The sequence below is a fragment of the Dryobates pubescens genome, chromosome 5 (assembly GCF_014839835.1).
Source record: "Dryobates pubescens isolate bDryPub1 chromosome 5, bDryPub1.pri, whole genome shotgun sequence".
Classification (NCBI taxonomy): domain Eukaryota; kingdom Metazoa; phylum Chordata; class Aves; order Piciformes; family Picidae; genus Dryobates; species Dryobates pubescens.
Window position 1 is genome coordinate 2022501 of NC_071616.1, and position 14598 is coordinate 2037098.

The 14598-nt window shown below is 53.4% G+C and overlaps 1 protein-coding gene across 1 annotated transcript in view; it reads left to right on the plus strand.

Annotated features, from left to right (window-relative positions):
• LOC104302564 (glioma pathogenesis-related protein 1) overlaps positions 1-7023 on the plus strand; it is a 14333-nt gene extending 7310 nt beyond the window's left edge. Inside the window, exons 3-6 of the mRNA XM_009903082.2 lie at positions 2010-2119; positions 3810-3892; positions 6701-6727; positions 6812-7023. Coding sequence (XP_009901384.2) covers positions 2010-2119; positions 3810-3892; positions 6701-6727; positions 6812-6963 — 372 coding nt within the window. The 3' untranslated portion in view covers positions 6964-7023. The remainder of the gene's footprint in view (positions 1-2009; positions 2120-3809; positions 3893-6700; positions 6728-6811) is intronic.
• Positions 7024-14598: the final 7575 nt, after the last annotated feature.

Below are 14598 nucleotides of genomic sequence, written 5' to 3' on the forward strand. Positions count from 1 at the left end.
CACCCAGTGGTCAGAAACTAGGCAATGGCTGCAGGCTGCAGTGCATGCTAGGAGGAGGTCCCAGTGCTGGCAGGCAGCCCCTCCATGCTGTGGACTGGGGAATACTGGCACATAAGAGATGCCTGCAGCTCTGCAAGCATCATGGGTGCATTTTTCCCAGAGAAGGAGAGCTAAATACTGTCACCTAAGAACCAGAATGATGTTGGAGTCAAATTTGACCATTGAGGTGAAAAAGGGGTAAGAGGGGAACACAGGAAGCTTTCTTGGCTCTTAGTTGTTTGCAGAACTTTGGGGGGCTCCCATCATGCAGTTTCAGATGCACTGTTTCAGGCAGCTGAGTGTCTTTGGTTGAAGTTTACATTTCATTTTGATCTGAGCACAACTGAAGGAGAATCAGTCTGTTTTAACTGGGGGCTCCAGGTACACAGAAATGTATCACAGTCTCACAGTCTCACCGAGGTTGGAAGAGACCTCAAAGATCATCCAGTCCAACCTGTCACCACAGACCTCATGACTAGACCATGTAGAAGCATCTTACCACATAGCCTTGCCCCATAGCCTGTGAGGTCAGGCTGAATGAGCTGGGACTGTTCAGCCTGGAGAAGAGAAGGCTCCAGGCAGAACTAATAGAGTATCTGAAGGGAGCTACAAGAAGGCTGGAGAGGGTCTGTTTGCAAAGGCCTATAGTGATAGGACAAGAGGCAATGGTTTGAAACTAGAGAAGAACAGATTCAGATTGGATGTTAGGAACAGGTTCTTTACCATGAGGGTGCTGGAACACTGGAACAGGTTGCCCAGGGAGGTAGTTGAGGCCCCATCCTGGGAGTTATTCAAGGTGAGGCTCTTCAAGGCTCTGGGCAGCCTGCTCTAGTGAAGGATGTCCCTGCTGAGTGCAGGGGGGTTGGACTGGATGAGCTTTGGAGATCCCTTCCAACCCAGACCATTCTATGACTCTGTGAGTGCCATGCAAGCCCTCGGCCACCACCCCCAGCTGTGACAGAGCAGGATGGCTTGGAACCATGGCTCTAGGGATTCGATTTTGCATCACAGTCTCACAGTCTCACAGTATAACTAAGGTTGGAAGAGACCCCAAGGATCATCAAGTCCAACCTGTCACCACAGACCTCACAACTAGACCATGGCACCAAGTGCCACATCCAATCTCCCCTTGAACACCTCCAGGGATGGGGACTCCACCACCTCCCTGGGCAGCACATCCCAATGACGAACAACTCGCTCAGTGAAGAACTTTCTCCTCACCTCAAGTCTAAACCTCCCCTGGCACAGCTTGAGACTGTGTCCCCTTGTTCTGGTGCTGGTTGCCTGGGAGAAGAGACCAACCCCTTCCTGTCTACAACCACCTTTCAGGTAGTTGTAGAGGGCAATGAGGTCACCCCTGAGCCTCCTCTTCTCCAGGCTAAGCAACCGCAGCTCCCTCAGCCTCTCCTCACAGGGCTGTGCTCAAGGCCTCTCCCCAGCCTTGTTGCCCTTCTCTGGACACCTTCAAGTCTCTCAATGTCCTTCTTAAACTGAGGAGCCCAGAACTGGACACAGGACTCAAGGTGTGGCCTAACCAATGCAGAGTACAGGGCACAATGACCTCCCTGCTCCTGCTGGCCACACTATTCAGGCAGCTGTCAATCAGCACCCCCAGGTCCCTCTCTGTTTGGCAGCTCTCAGCCACTCTGCCCCCAGCCTGTAGCTCTGCCTGGGGTTGCTGTGGCCAAAGTGCAGCCCCTGGCACTTGGACTTGTTAAAAGCCATGCCATTAGTCTCTGCCCATCTGTCCAGTCGGTCGAGGTCCCTCTGCAGAGCCCTTCAGCCCTGTAACTGACCAACATCTGCTCCCAACTTGGTGTCATCTGCAAACTTGCTGATGACTGACTCAACCCCCTCATCCAGATCATCAGTGAAGATGTTAAAGAGGATGAGGCCCAGCACTGATACATCATACAGCTTAGATGCTGAAACAAAGCTCTTGCCACTGGTGTACCCACCTGTCTTTGCAGGTTGTTTGGGCTACAAGCTACAAAGTTGGCTGTGCTGTCCACTTCTGCCCCAGCGTGGGATACTCCTCCATAACCAACGCAGCGCACTTCGTCTGCAACTACGGACCGGCGTAAGCTCTCCCCCTGCCGACCCCTCGCAGGCTGTGGGCCCTGTCCCTCCCCTCCCACAACCTGAATATGTATTAGATCAGTCCATCTGTTCATGTGTTTGGAGGGAGGAAATGGTTCCCAAAACAGAGAAAGAATAGAATAGAATAGGATGGGATGGGATGGGATGGGATGGGATGGGATAGGATAGGATAGGATAGGATAGGATAGGATAGGATAGGATAGGATAGGATAGGATGGACTGGAGTAGAATAGAACAGAACAGAACAGAACAGAACAGAACAGAATAGAATAGAATAGAATAGAATAGAATAGAATAGAATAGAATAGAATAGCATGGGATAGGATAGGATAGGATAGGATAGGATAGGATAGGATAGGATAGGATAGGATAGGATAGGATGGACTGGAGTAGAACAGAACAGAACAGAACAGAACAGAATAGAATAGAATAGAATAGAATAGAATAGAATAGAATAGAATGGGATAGGATAGGATAGGATAGGATAGGATGGACTGGAGTAGAATAGAACAGAACAGAACAGAATAGAACAGCATAGAATAGAATAGAATAGAATAGAATAGAATAGAATAGAATAGAATGGGATAGGATAGGATAGGATAGGATAGGATAGGATAGGATAGGATAGGATAGGATGGAATAGGATAGGATAGGATGGAATAGAATAGAATAGAGGAGAAGAGAAGAGAAGAGAGGAGAAGAGAAGAGAAGAGAGGAGAAGAAGAGAAGAGAAGAGAAGAGAAGAGAAGAGAAGAGAAGAGAAGAGAAGAGAAGAGAAGAGAAGAGAAGAGAAGAGAAGAGAAGAGAAGAGAAGGGGATGGGATGGGATGGGATGGGATGGGATGGGATGGAATAGAATAGAATAGAATAGAATAGAATAGGATAGGATGGGATGGGATAGGCTAGGCTAGGCTAGGCTAGGCTAGAATAGAATAGGATAGGATAGGATGGAATAGAGTAGAATAGAATAGAATAGAATAGAATAGAATAGAATAGAATAGAATAGAATAGAATAGAATAGAATTTACCAGGTTGGAAAAGACCTTCAACATCATCCAGTCCAACCTATCACCCAACACCATCTGATCAACGAAACCATGGCACCAAGTGCCTCATCCAGGCTCCTCCAGTGATGGTGACTCCACCACCTCCCTGGGCAGCACATTCCAATGGCCAATTACTCTTTCTGGGAAGAACTTCTTCCTAACATCCAGCCTAAACCTCCCCTGGCACAGCCTGAGACTGTGTCCTCTTGTTCTGGTGCTGGGTGCCTGGGAGAAGAGACCAACCCCCACCTGGCTACATCCTCCCTGCAGGGAGTTGGAGACAGCAAGAAGGTCTCCCCTGAGCCTCCTCTTCTCCAGGCTAAGCAACCCCAGCTCCCTCAGCCTCTCCTCCCAGGGCTGTGCTCCAGACCCCTCCCCAGCTTTGTTGCCCTTCTCTGGACACCTTCAAGTCTCTCAGTGTCCTTCTTAAACTGAGGGGCCCAGAACTGGACCCCGGACTCAAGGTGTGGCCTCAGCAGTGCTGAGCACAGGGGCAGAACCACCTCCCTACTCTGCCTGGCCACACTATAGCAAAGCAAAACCCAGGTTGAAGGCTAATCAGCAGGAGGTACTAATGTTCTCCTCCCAAGGCTGGTTTGAGGCCAATGTCCCTTTCCTTCACAGGGGGAATTATCCAAGGCACCCATACGAGACGGGAGCGGCGTGCAGGGGCTGCGGCGGCGAGCTGTGCGCTGAGCAGCTGTGTCGTAAGTAGAAGTCAGCCAAGCCTCCTCCCCAGGCACGGGCAGACAGGGAGAGAGCACACTGAAGATCCTGGCAGGAGGCAGGCACAGCGCTTGCCCCTTCCTAAATGCAGGCAGAAACCCTGCAGTATTTGAGCCAAGTGAGCAGCAATGCACAGAGAGAGGGGAGGGGGGCAGAGAGGGGGTGTGAGATGGAACCTGGTCTGCGGGGGCTGGACAGCATGATAGAGAAGATCAAGTGGCTGCAGCTCGAGGTGTTCTTAGCAGTGCCAGAAGTACTGCTTGCAGGAATGGGGAGTGCAGAAGGGGTTGCAGGAATGGGAAGTGCAGAAGGGGGTATTATGGGCAGAATCCAATGGGATGGCATTTAATAAGTCCAAGTGCCAGGTGCTGCACTTTGGCCACAGCAACCCCAGGCAGAGCTACAGGCTGGGGTCAGAGTGGCTGAGAGCTGCCAAACAGAGAGGGACCTGGGGGTGGTGATTGACACCTGCCTAAACATGAGCCAGCAGTGTGCCCAGGTGGCCAAGAGGCCCAGTGGCATCCTGGCCTGTATTAGGAATAGTGTGGCCAGCAGGAGCAGGGAGGTCATTGTGCCCCTGGACTCTGCATTGGTTAGGCCACAGCTTGAGTCCTGTGTCCAGTTCTGGGCCCCTCAGTTTAGGAAGGACATTGAAACACTTGAAGGTGTCCAGAGAAGGGCAACAAGGCTGGGGAGAGGCCTTGAGCACAGCCCTGTGAGGAGAGGCTGAGGGAGCTGGGGTTGTTTAGCCTGCAGAAGAAAAGGCTCAGGGGTGACCTCATTGCCCTCTACAACTACCTGAAAGGTGGTTGTAGACAGGAGGGGGTTGGTCTCTTCTCCCAGGCAAGCAGCACCAGAACAAGGGGACACAGTCTCAAGCTGTGCCAGGGGAGGTTTAGACTTGAGGTGAGGAGAAAGTTCTTCACCGAGCGAGTCGTTCGTCATTGGGATGTGCTGCCCAGGGAGGTGGTGGAGTTGCCGTCCCTGGAGGTGTTCAAGGGGAGATTGGATGTGGCACTTGGTGCCATGGTCTAGTTGTGAGGTCTGTTGGGACAGGTTGGACTTGATGATCCTTGGGGTCTCTTCCAACCTTAGTTATACTGTGAGACTGTGAGACTGTGGGGTGCATGTCCTCTCCCAGGGGCTCCAGAGTCTCACCCAGCACATGCATTGCAGCTTGAGCTGCTGGCTCCATGCCAGCTTTGCCCCATCCCCAGCCGTGCCACTGTGGGAGGAGAGAGCTGCCACAGCACTGCCAAGAGCTGCTCGCTCCAGTGAACGTCAGCCAAGCCATCTGCTTTCCCCTAAGTGTGGGGAGAGCTAGGCTCACCACGAGAACCCTTCACAGGCATGTCCCCCAGCAGCCCACCTGATTCTCCTGCACTTGGCTCCCATATGCCTGGATGGAGCTAGGAGCAGAGGAGACCTTCTGCAATAAGGAAGACAAGGCATGGTGCTGGGGACACCTGCCTGGGGGGGAGGCTGAGGGTTCAATCAGACTTTTCCCCAGCACCTGACCTCAGATGGACTAACAGAGAGGGAAGGTACTGTTTAAACACCAGCAGCACAAGAATGGGAGGGAGTCCCTGATGCATGGGACTGATTAATGTCCCTTAACAAAGTGATCTTGGGGAGCACACCCCAAGGAGAGCATCCTCTCTATCCCACCCACTGGTAGAAGTCATTACAGTGTGATCAAGCCCTTCTCAGCAAAGCTCCAAAAGCCACTGCAGGGCTTTCCTGGGCAGTGGGGTTTTGCTTCTTCCTGGAAAGAAACATCCCTGGATGAGGGGATTGAGAGTATCCTCAGCAAGTTTGCTGAGGATACAGAACTGGGGGGAGTTGGATGACAGCTGTCAGACTGTGCTAGCATCCAGTGACATCTGGACAGGCTGAGAGCTGGGGGCAGGCCAACCTCATGAAGTGCAATAAGGCCAAGTGCAGAGTCCTGCATCTGGGGAGGAATAAAAGTAGGCACCAGGACAGGTTGGGGACTGCCCTGCTGGAGAGCAGCTCCATGGAGAAAGACCTTGGAGTGCTGGGGGGCAGCAAGTTCTGCATGGAACAACAGTGTGTTCCTGTGCCCAAGAGAGCCAAGGGGATCCTGGGGGGCAGCAAGAAAAGTGTGGCCAGCAGGGCTGGGGAGGTTCTGCTCCCCCTCTGCTCTGCCCTGCTGAGACCACAGCTGCAATCCTGTGTCCAGCTCTGGGCTCCCCAGTGCCAGAGAGACAGAGACCTGCTGGGGAGAGTCCAAGGGAGAGCCAGGAGGATGCTTAGGGCACTTGAGCATCTCCCCTATGAAGAGAGACTGAGAGCCCTGGGGCTGTTTCATCTGGAGAGGAGAAGGCTGAGAGGGATCTGATCAATGTCTATCAGTAGCTGAGGGGTGGGGGGCAAGGGGAGGGGGCCAAGCTCCTTTGGGTGGCGTGCACTAATAAAACAAGAAACAACAGGTACAAGCTGGAACAGGGAAACTTCTTTGCAGTGAGGGTGGCAGAGCCCTGGAGCAGGCTGCCCAGAGAGGTTGTGGAGCCTCCTGCTCTGGAGCCTTTCCAACCCCACCTGGATGCCTTCCTGTGCAGCCTGCCCTGGGTGCTGCTGCTCTGGCAGGGGGCTTGGATTGGATGATCTCTGGAGGTCCCTTCCAACTGCTAATGTACTGTGGTACTGTGAGAGCTCCCACAGCTGCATTGGTGAGCCCATGGTAAGGCTCATCACTCCCTTTAGCTTAGACTTGTGTTGCTTGTCAAGTGCCAGCCTGCTTCCATTCCCTTCTTTTCTCTCTCCAGGAAATGCAGACCGTGACCAAGTCATCAGTAAGTATCAGCAGAGTTACTGCTTCCATTTCTTGCCCAAGGGTTCAGTCATACTCGAAAGCCAGTAACTTGTTTTGCTCACAGGTGATTCTGGGTGGCATCCAGACTGGGACAGACCTGCATGGGACCAGTACTGCGTCAGCACTGTCGTTTTGAGGCTGTTGCTCCTTGCACTGACCATTCTGGCCACCTGGCTCCTGCCAAAACACTGGTCTGTAGCACCTGTCACTGAGTGACACCCATGCAGAAGGCCATGAGAGCGCTCAGATCAACTCATCCTTTCCCTGCCCCTCAGTTCTTGGCAGCACAAAGCTTGCATCCGCGGGTGAGTCTGAAGCACAGGAACCTGCACCTCTGTGGCAGGCAGCAGCTAGGGGAGCTGATCAGCAGCCTTCTCACTGCTCAGAGCCAGGGACAGGACTGATGTCCCCCAGGTGTTTTTTGAATGTGGAGCTGGACCTGGTGGGTAAGGCAGCAGCACCCTGCCCTGCCACACCTTCTTAGGGTGCCCAGGAGCCTGGCTGAGGCTCGAGGCAAAGCACATTGCTGCTGCATCCCTCCAGAACGATTCAGAGTAGCCTGGAGAGGCTTTTCATGCACACAGGGTGGGGGGTTAAAAGAATGCTTGGACTCCTGTGAGTCTCATGGTGCCCTGGGGCTTTGCTTCAAGTTTGGTTTAAACACAGAGCTTTGTTTTAATCTGTGCCAAGGCTTAGCTTCACCTGTGCTTGCACATGATTACGTATCACTGCAATCTCTTCTGGGTTATCTTTTGTGTTTGTCTGGTTTGGTTTGGTTTGCTTTGCTTTTTGTTCTGTTTCACTCTGAGGTTTTGGACTGCTGTTTGAAACAATAAATCATGATTTCCTGCTTCCCATCTATGGCAATCGTGTGTTTGATACAGGAGCTGAAGAGAAGCCTGAGTGGGCATTGAATCAATGTTGATCAACAGCTGAGGGCTGGGGGTCAGGAGGGAGGGGACAGGGACAGGCTCTGCTCAGCTGCACCCTGGGATAGGACAAGGGGCAATGGATGGAAACTCCAGCACAGGAGGTTCCAGCTCAACATCAGGAGGAACTTCTGCCCTGTGAGGCTCCCAGAGCCCTGGAGCAGGCTGCCCAGAGAGGTTGTGGAGTCTCCTTCTCTGGATCCTTCCCAGCCCTGCCTGGATGTGTTCCTGTGTGCCCTGTGCTGGATTCTCTGCTCCTGCTCTGGCAGGGGGGGGTTGGACTGGAAGATCTCCAGAGGTCCCTTCCAAGCCCTAACATCCTGTGAGCTGTGATTAGCTGTTTGTACACATAGAATACATAGAATAAACCAGGTTGGAAGAGACCTTCAAGATCATCATGTCCAACCCATCAACCAATCCAACACCACCTAAACAACTAACCCATGGCACCAAGCATCCCATCAAGTCTCCTCCTGAACACCTCCAGTGATGATGACTCCACCACCTCCTCAGGCAGCCCATCCCAATGGGCAATCACTCTCTCTGTGTAGAACTTCTTCCTCACATCCAACCTAAACCTCCCCTGGCACAGCCTGAGACTGTGTCCTCTTGTTCTGGTGCTGGCTGCCTGGGAGAAGAGACCAACCTCTGCCTGTCTACAACCTCCCTTCAGGGAGTTGGAGAGAGCAAGGAGGTCTCCCCTGAGCCTCCTCTTCTCCAGGCTAAGCAACCCCAGCTCCCTCAGCCTCTCCTCACAGGGCTGTGCTCCAAACCCCTCCCCAGCCTTGTTGCCCTTCTCTGGACACCTTCCAGCAAGTCAACCTCCTTCCTAAACTGAGGGGCGCAGAACTGGACACAGGACTCAAGGTGTGGCCTAACCAGTGCAGTGTCCAGGGGCAGAATGACCTCCCTGCTCCTGCTGGCCACACTGTTCCTGATGCAGGCCAGGATGCCATTGGCCCTCCTGGCTGCCTGGGCACACTGCAGGCTCATATTCAGCCTACCACCAACCAGCACCCCCAGGTCCCTCTCTGCCTGGCTGCTCTCAGCCACTCTGACCCCAGCCTGTAGCTCTGCATGGGGTTGTTGTGGCCAATGTGCAGCACCTGGCACTTGGATGTGTTCAATCTCCTGCCCTTGGCCTCTGCCCATCTGCCCAGCCTGGCCAGGTCCCTCTGCAGAGCCTCTCTACCCTCCAGCAGCTCAACTCTTGCCCCCAGCTTGGTGTTGTCAGTAAATTTGCTGATGCTGGACTCAATGTCCTCCTCCAGATCATCAATAAAGATGTTAAAGAGGATGGGGCCCAGCACTGATCCCTGGGGCACACCACTGGTGCCTGGCTGCCAGCTGGCTGTGGCACCATTCACCACCACTCTCTGGGCTCAGCCTCCAGCCAGTTCCTCACCCAGCTCAGAGAGCTGCTGTCCCAGCCAGGGGCTGACAGCTTGGCCAGGAGTTTGCTGTGGGGGATGGTGTCAAAGGCCTTGCTGTGGTCAAGGCAGACCACATCCACAGCCTGCCCCACAGCCACCAGGCAGTCACCTGGGCATGGAAGGAGCTCAGGTTGGTCAGGCAGAACTTGCCCTTCCTAACTCCATGCTGGCTGGGCCTGAGCCCTTGGCCATCCTGTAAGTGCTGTGTGATTGCACTCAAGATGACTGCTCCATGACCTTGCCTGGCACTGAGGCACAACAACAACAACAACAAAGCTATGTTCAGCTTCAACCTGCACAATGCTGAGACACAGTGCTGGGAAGGATGGCATGAAACTCCAAATGAAACCATGCTGTGCCTCTAGTTATGCCTTTGCTCTAGCAGCTGCAAAAGGATGAGTCTCTTGTAACCTGCACATCTGGAGCAAGCAGAAAGCAGCAGGGACATCTGTTGTGTTCAGCTGAGCAATGTCCTCTACCAACCACAGCTGCTCAGCTTGAGCAGAGGCTGGGAAGAGACAAGATTCACAGATTCCCAGCTGGACCATAGTGATCTGCATCTGTGTGGAGGCTGCTTTGGGTGTCCCCACACAATGCCAGTCTGCAGGGCACAGAGGCACACTGCTGTGAAGGAAGCTGGGGACTTCCCTTCACTATGTTTCTGGGGTACTGCCTCTGCAGGACCTGTTAATGGTTTCCCCACACCCACTCCCAACCCCACTGCTGGGCTGGATCTTAGCTGAAAACCCTGGGAACTGGGTCCCAAGGTTTTCCACATCATTCTTCCCAGGTAGTTAACTGCTTGCACTGGATTCACCTCAGCACCACAGCATTCCCTGCCTGAATAAATCATCTTTCAGTGTGCAAATATGGCTGGGGCTAAAATGCTAAGTTTTGCCTTGGGATCTTTTCCCTTGATGTTATCTTTACATTTAGTTTGTTGGCTATCTGAGCCTGCCTAGCCCAGCCATCACACTCACAGGAAGGAGATGAGCATGCTCTTTCCCACCCTCCAGTCTCACTCCCCAAGCTGGCAAAAGCCAAGAGTTCTGGCTTTCAAACTGTGCAGATTAGGGCACTGCAAACAACAGAATGAAAATCCCCATTGCAAAAGTAAGGTCCTGGCTCTGTCTGTGGAAAAAAAAAACCACACCAAGAGAAGTTATTTTGCTCCTTCCTTTGTCTTTCTGTGCCAGACTCAAGCCTCAAGCTCCATGTACTGCAAAGCCCCGTTGTAAAACAGAGCATCAAGTGGCACAGGGGCAGCAGGACTCGCTCTCCTCTTGCACAGGGCTCCCACCCCAGCACACAGCCTGGCCCAGCATGGGCTGCACTGAAGCCATGTGCACTGAGACCCTACTACTGCAGAGGGGAGTGCAGGAGAGGGAAGAGCACACACTGCTGTGTCCAGGGAGCAAGAATGAGCTCAGGAGGAATTCTCCCCTGCTTCGTTTAATCTATGCTTGGTCTCCAGGAGAGTAAACAGAATGAACACTAAGCCCTTTAGAACACAGAGTCCTTAAAGTGCCAAACATTCACAGAGCTGCCATGCAACTGTATGCTTCAGCAGCTCTGAAGAAACACCAAGAAAGAGCTTCACAAAACAAAAAGTAAACCACTGGGGCTTAGGGGAGCAAACCTCTAAGCTTCACACAATGGTATCTTTTAAACAAGTTGGACAGCAATGTGCCCTGGGGGCCAAGAGAGCCAAGGGGATCCTGGGGGGCAGCAAGAAAAGTGTGGCCAGCAGGGCTGGGGAGGTTCTGCTCCCCCTCTGCTCTGCCCTGCTGAGACCACAGCTGCAATCCTGTGTCCAGCTCTGGGCTCCCCAGTGCCAGAGAGACAGAGACCTGCTGGGGAGAGGCCAAGGGAGAGCCAGGAGGATGCTTAGGGCACTTGAGCATCTCCCCTATGAAGAGAGACTGAGAGCCCTGGGGCTGTTTCATCTGGAGAGGAGAAGGCTGAGAGGGATCTGATCAATGTCTATCAGTAGCTGAGGGGTGGGGGGCAAGGGGAGGGGGCCAAGCTCCTTTGGGTGGTGCACAGCAATAAGCCAAGGAGCAATGGAGACAAACTTGAGCAGAGAAGGTTTCAGCTCAGCATGAGGAGAAACTTCTTTGCAGTGAGGGTGGCAGAGCCCTGGAGCAGGCTGCCCAGAGAGGTTGTGGAGCCTCCTGCTCTGGAGCCTTTCCAACCCCACCTGGATGCCTTCCTGTGCAGCCTGCCCTGGGTGCTGCTGCTCTGGCAGGGGGCTTGGATTGGATGCTCTCTGGAGGTCCCTTCCAACTGCTAATGTACTGTGGTACTGTGAGAGCTCCCACAGCTGCATTGGTGAGCCCATGGTAAGGCTCATCACTCCCTTTAGCTTAGACTTGTGCTGCTTGTCAAGTGCCAGCCTGCTTCCATTCCCTTCTTTTCTCTCTCCAGGAAATGCAGACCGTGACCAAGTCATCAGTAGGTATCAGCAGTTCTGTGGCACTGTGGTAAGCAAGCAAACAAAAGCCTGAGTGTCAAGAAGTCAAATCAAGGACAAGGATGTTTGACTCTGGCTGATGAAGCCCCTTTGATCCACGTTTATCTGATGGCATACACCCATGAATTCCACACATGAAAACACTGCTCTGTGCACCCAGCCTTCAGCCTCCTTCTTTTCTGCACGTCTGTAAGTTCAAAACTCACAGGAAGGCACACTCGGTTTCTGCGAGGCATTTCTTTTCACAGGTAAGAGCAGCCCAGCGCAGCCCTTGCTCCAGCCTCTGCTCCGCACCGAGCCTGGGGAGCCGAGCGCCGGGCCCCGCCAGCCCGCTCCAGCCGCACGCAATGCTGCCCCCTGCTGCTGCCCAGCAGAATAACAACGCTGCGCGCCGAGGGCGCACGCAGGGGCTGCCAGCCAGGGGGACTGCCACAGACACATAGAATGGTTTGGGGTTGGGAGGTACTCCAAGTGCCACATCCAATCCTTTTTTTGAACACCTCCAGGGATGGGGACTCCACCACCTCCCTGGGCAGCACATCCCAATGGCCAATCTCTCTGGCTGGGAAGAACTTTCTCCTCACCTCCAGCCTAAACTTCCCCTGGCACAGCTTGAGACTGTGTCCTCTTGTTCTGGTGCTGCTTGCCTGGGAGAAGAGACCAACCCCCACCTGGCTACAGCCTCCCCTCAGGGAGTTAGAGAGAGCAAGAAGGTCTCCCCTGAGCCTCCTCTTCTCCAGGCTAAGCAACCCCAGCTCCCTCAGCCTCTCCTCCCAGGGCTGTGCTCCAGACCCCTCCCCAGCCTTGTTGCCCTTCTCTGGACACCTTCAAGTGTTTCAATGTCCTTCTTAAACTGAGGAGCCCAGAACTGGACACAGGACTCCAGGTGTGGCCTAACCAGTGCTGAGCACAGGGCACAATGACCTCCCTGCTCCTGCTGGCCACACTGTTCCTAATACAGGCCAGGATGCCATTGGCCCTCTTGGCCACCTGGGCACACTGCTGCCTCATGTTTAGGTTTCTGTCAATCAGCACCCCCAGGTCCCTCTCTGGGAGCTCTCCAGCCACTCTGCCCCCAGCCTGTAGCACTGCCTGGGGCTGTTGTGGCCAAAGTGGATGCTATCAGATTAGGCTAGCCTGATTTCCCCTTGGTAAATCCATACTGACTACTCCTGTTCCTCTTCTTTTCTTCCAAGTGCCTAGAGATGGCCTCCAGGATGAGCTGCTCCGTTTTTCCAGGGATGGAGGTGAGGCTCACTGGTCTGTGCTTTCCTGGACCCTCTTGCCCTTTTTGAAGCCTGGTGTGCCACTGGCTTTCCTCCAGCCCTCAGGCACCTCTCCTGTCTGCCAGGATTTTGCAAAGCTGATGGAGAGTGGTAGAGCAGCAATGTCATCCAGCTCTCTCAACACTCTTGGGTGTATTAGTTGATCAGATGGTGTTGGGTGATAGGTTGGACTCCATGATCTCAAAGGTCTTTTCCAACCTAGTTAATGCTATTCCATTCTATTCCATTCCATTCCATTCCATTCCAATTCTATTCTATTCTATTCTATTCTATTCTATTCTATTCTATTCTATTCTATTCTATTCTATTCTATTCTATTCCATTCCATTCCATTCCATTCCATTCTATTCTATTCTAGTCTAGTCCATTCCATTCCATTCCATTCCATTCCATTCTATTCCATTCCATTCCATTCCATTCCATTCTACTCTATTCTATTCTATTCTATTCTATTCTATTCTATTCTATTCTATTCTATTCTATCTCATCAGGCCCCATGAACTTATGGATGTTCAGTTTATATAACTGATCCCTAACCCAGTCTTCACTGACTAGTGGAAGGTCCTTCCTCTTCCAGTCATCTTCTTCATCCAGGGTCTAGGCTTAATAGGGGAGTCAGCCTTAGGAGTAAAGACAGAAGGAAAGGCAGCATTCAGCAACTCTGCCTTCTCTGCAGCCTCAGGTACCAGGGCTGCTTCTTCATTCAGCAGTGGGGCCACACCTTCCCTTTTCTTCCTTTTCCTACAGATATGTTTGAAGAAGCCTTTCTTGTGAAAGGTGACCAGAGAAGATAAGGTAACAAGGCAGTGGATGTAAAGTTTGGAATAAAAAAGGACTGCAAATGAAGTGGAGCTTTAGCAAGCAACGGTGAGTTCCTTGAGATGAACCTTTGAGTGGAAGGACACAGCAAAGCTGCTTAGTTGTACTGTGGGCAAGGTGACCCACCTGTAGTTCAGGGCCTGGGTCTCTCTGCCTTCATGGCAGCCTGTTCTCTTGGCACCCTGTCAGCCTAACAGCCCTGCACTCGGGGCCTGTGTGAAGAGTTGTGGAGCCCTCTGTCCCTCTTGGTCCCCAGGAGCAGCCCGAGGTCCCTGTAAGCAGGGCTGGGGAGGGAGGCTGCTTTAGGCAGCTAACAGGAACAAGCTTTCCCTGGCCCTGAGAGGGCTGAGGTCAGTCCCTGGGCTCCTGAAGAGGTGGTGTTGTGCTGCAGCCAGGAGGGCTGGCCCGTAAGTGGGGTGCAGGCCAGAGCCTGTGGCTCTCTGTGGGGTGTCCTGGGAGTGCTGGGCTGAGAGTGGCCACCCTGTACACAGGGCTGTGTGTTGCCCTTGCCCCACAGGAGGTTCAAGGAGGGACCCCTCCTGTAATCAGGGGGGATATGCCTGGCCCCAGCCTTTCAGAAGTGTGGGGCCAGGGTGTGTGGGGCTTAGCGTGTGTCTGCCCTGCCTCCAGGGCTGGGGCCACAGCCCCCCAGCCTTTGGCTGTGATGCTGCACTGCCTGGCTGCTGAGTCTCCTGCCTGTAGCTGCGGGGCCAGGCCAAGCTCTCAGCTCCCTGGGTGCCAACCCGCCCGTAAGCGGCGTGGTGGTCCGAGCGCCTTTGCCCTCAGCTGGCAGCCTGTGTGGGGTACCCAGGAGCTATCTGGGTGTGGGTCACGATGCCCCTGAAGCAGAGAGAAGAAGCCTCCATGGGCCTTTGGGTCCAGGGCTGCCCTGTAGGTCAGGACCCGGTCAG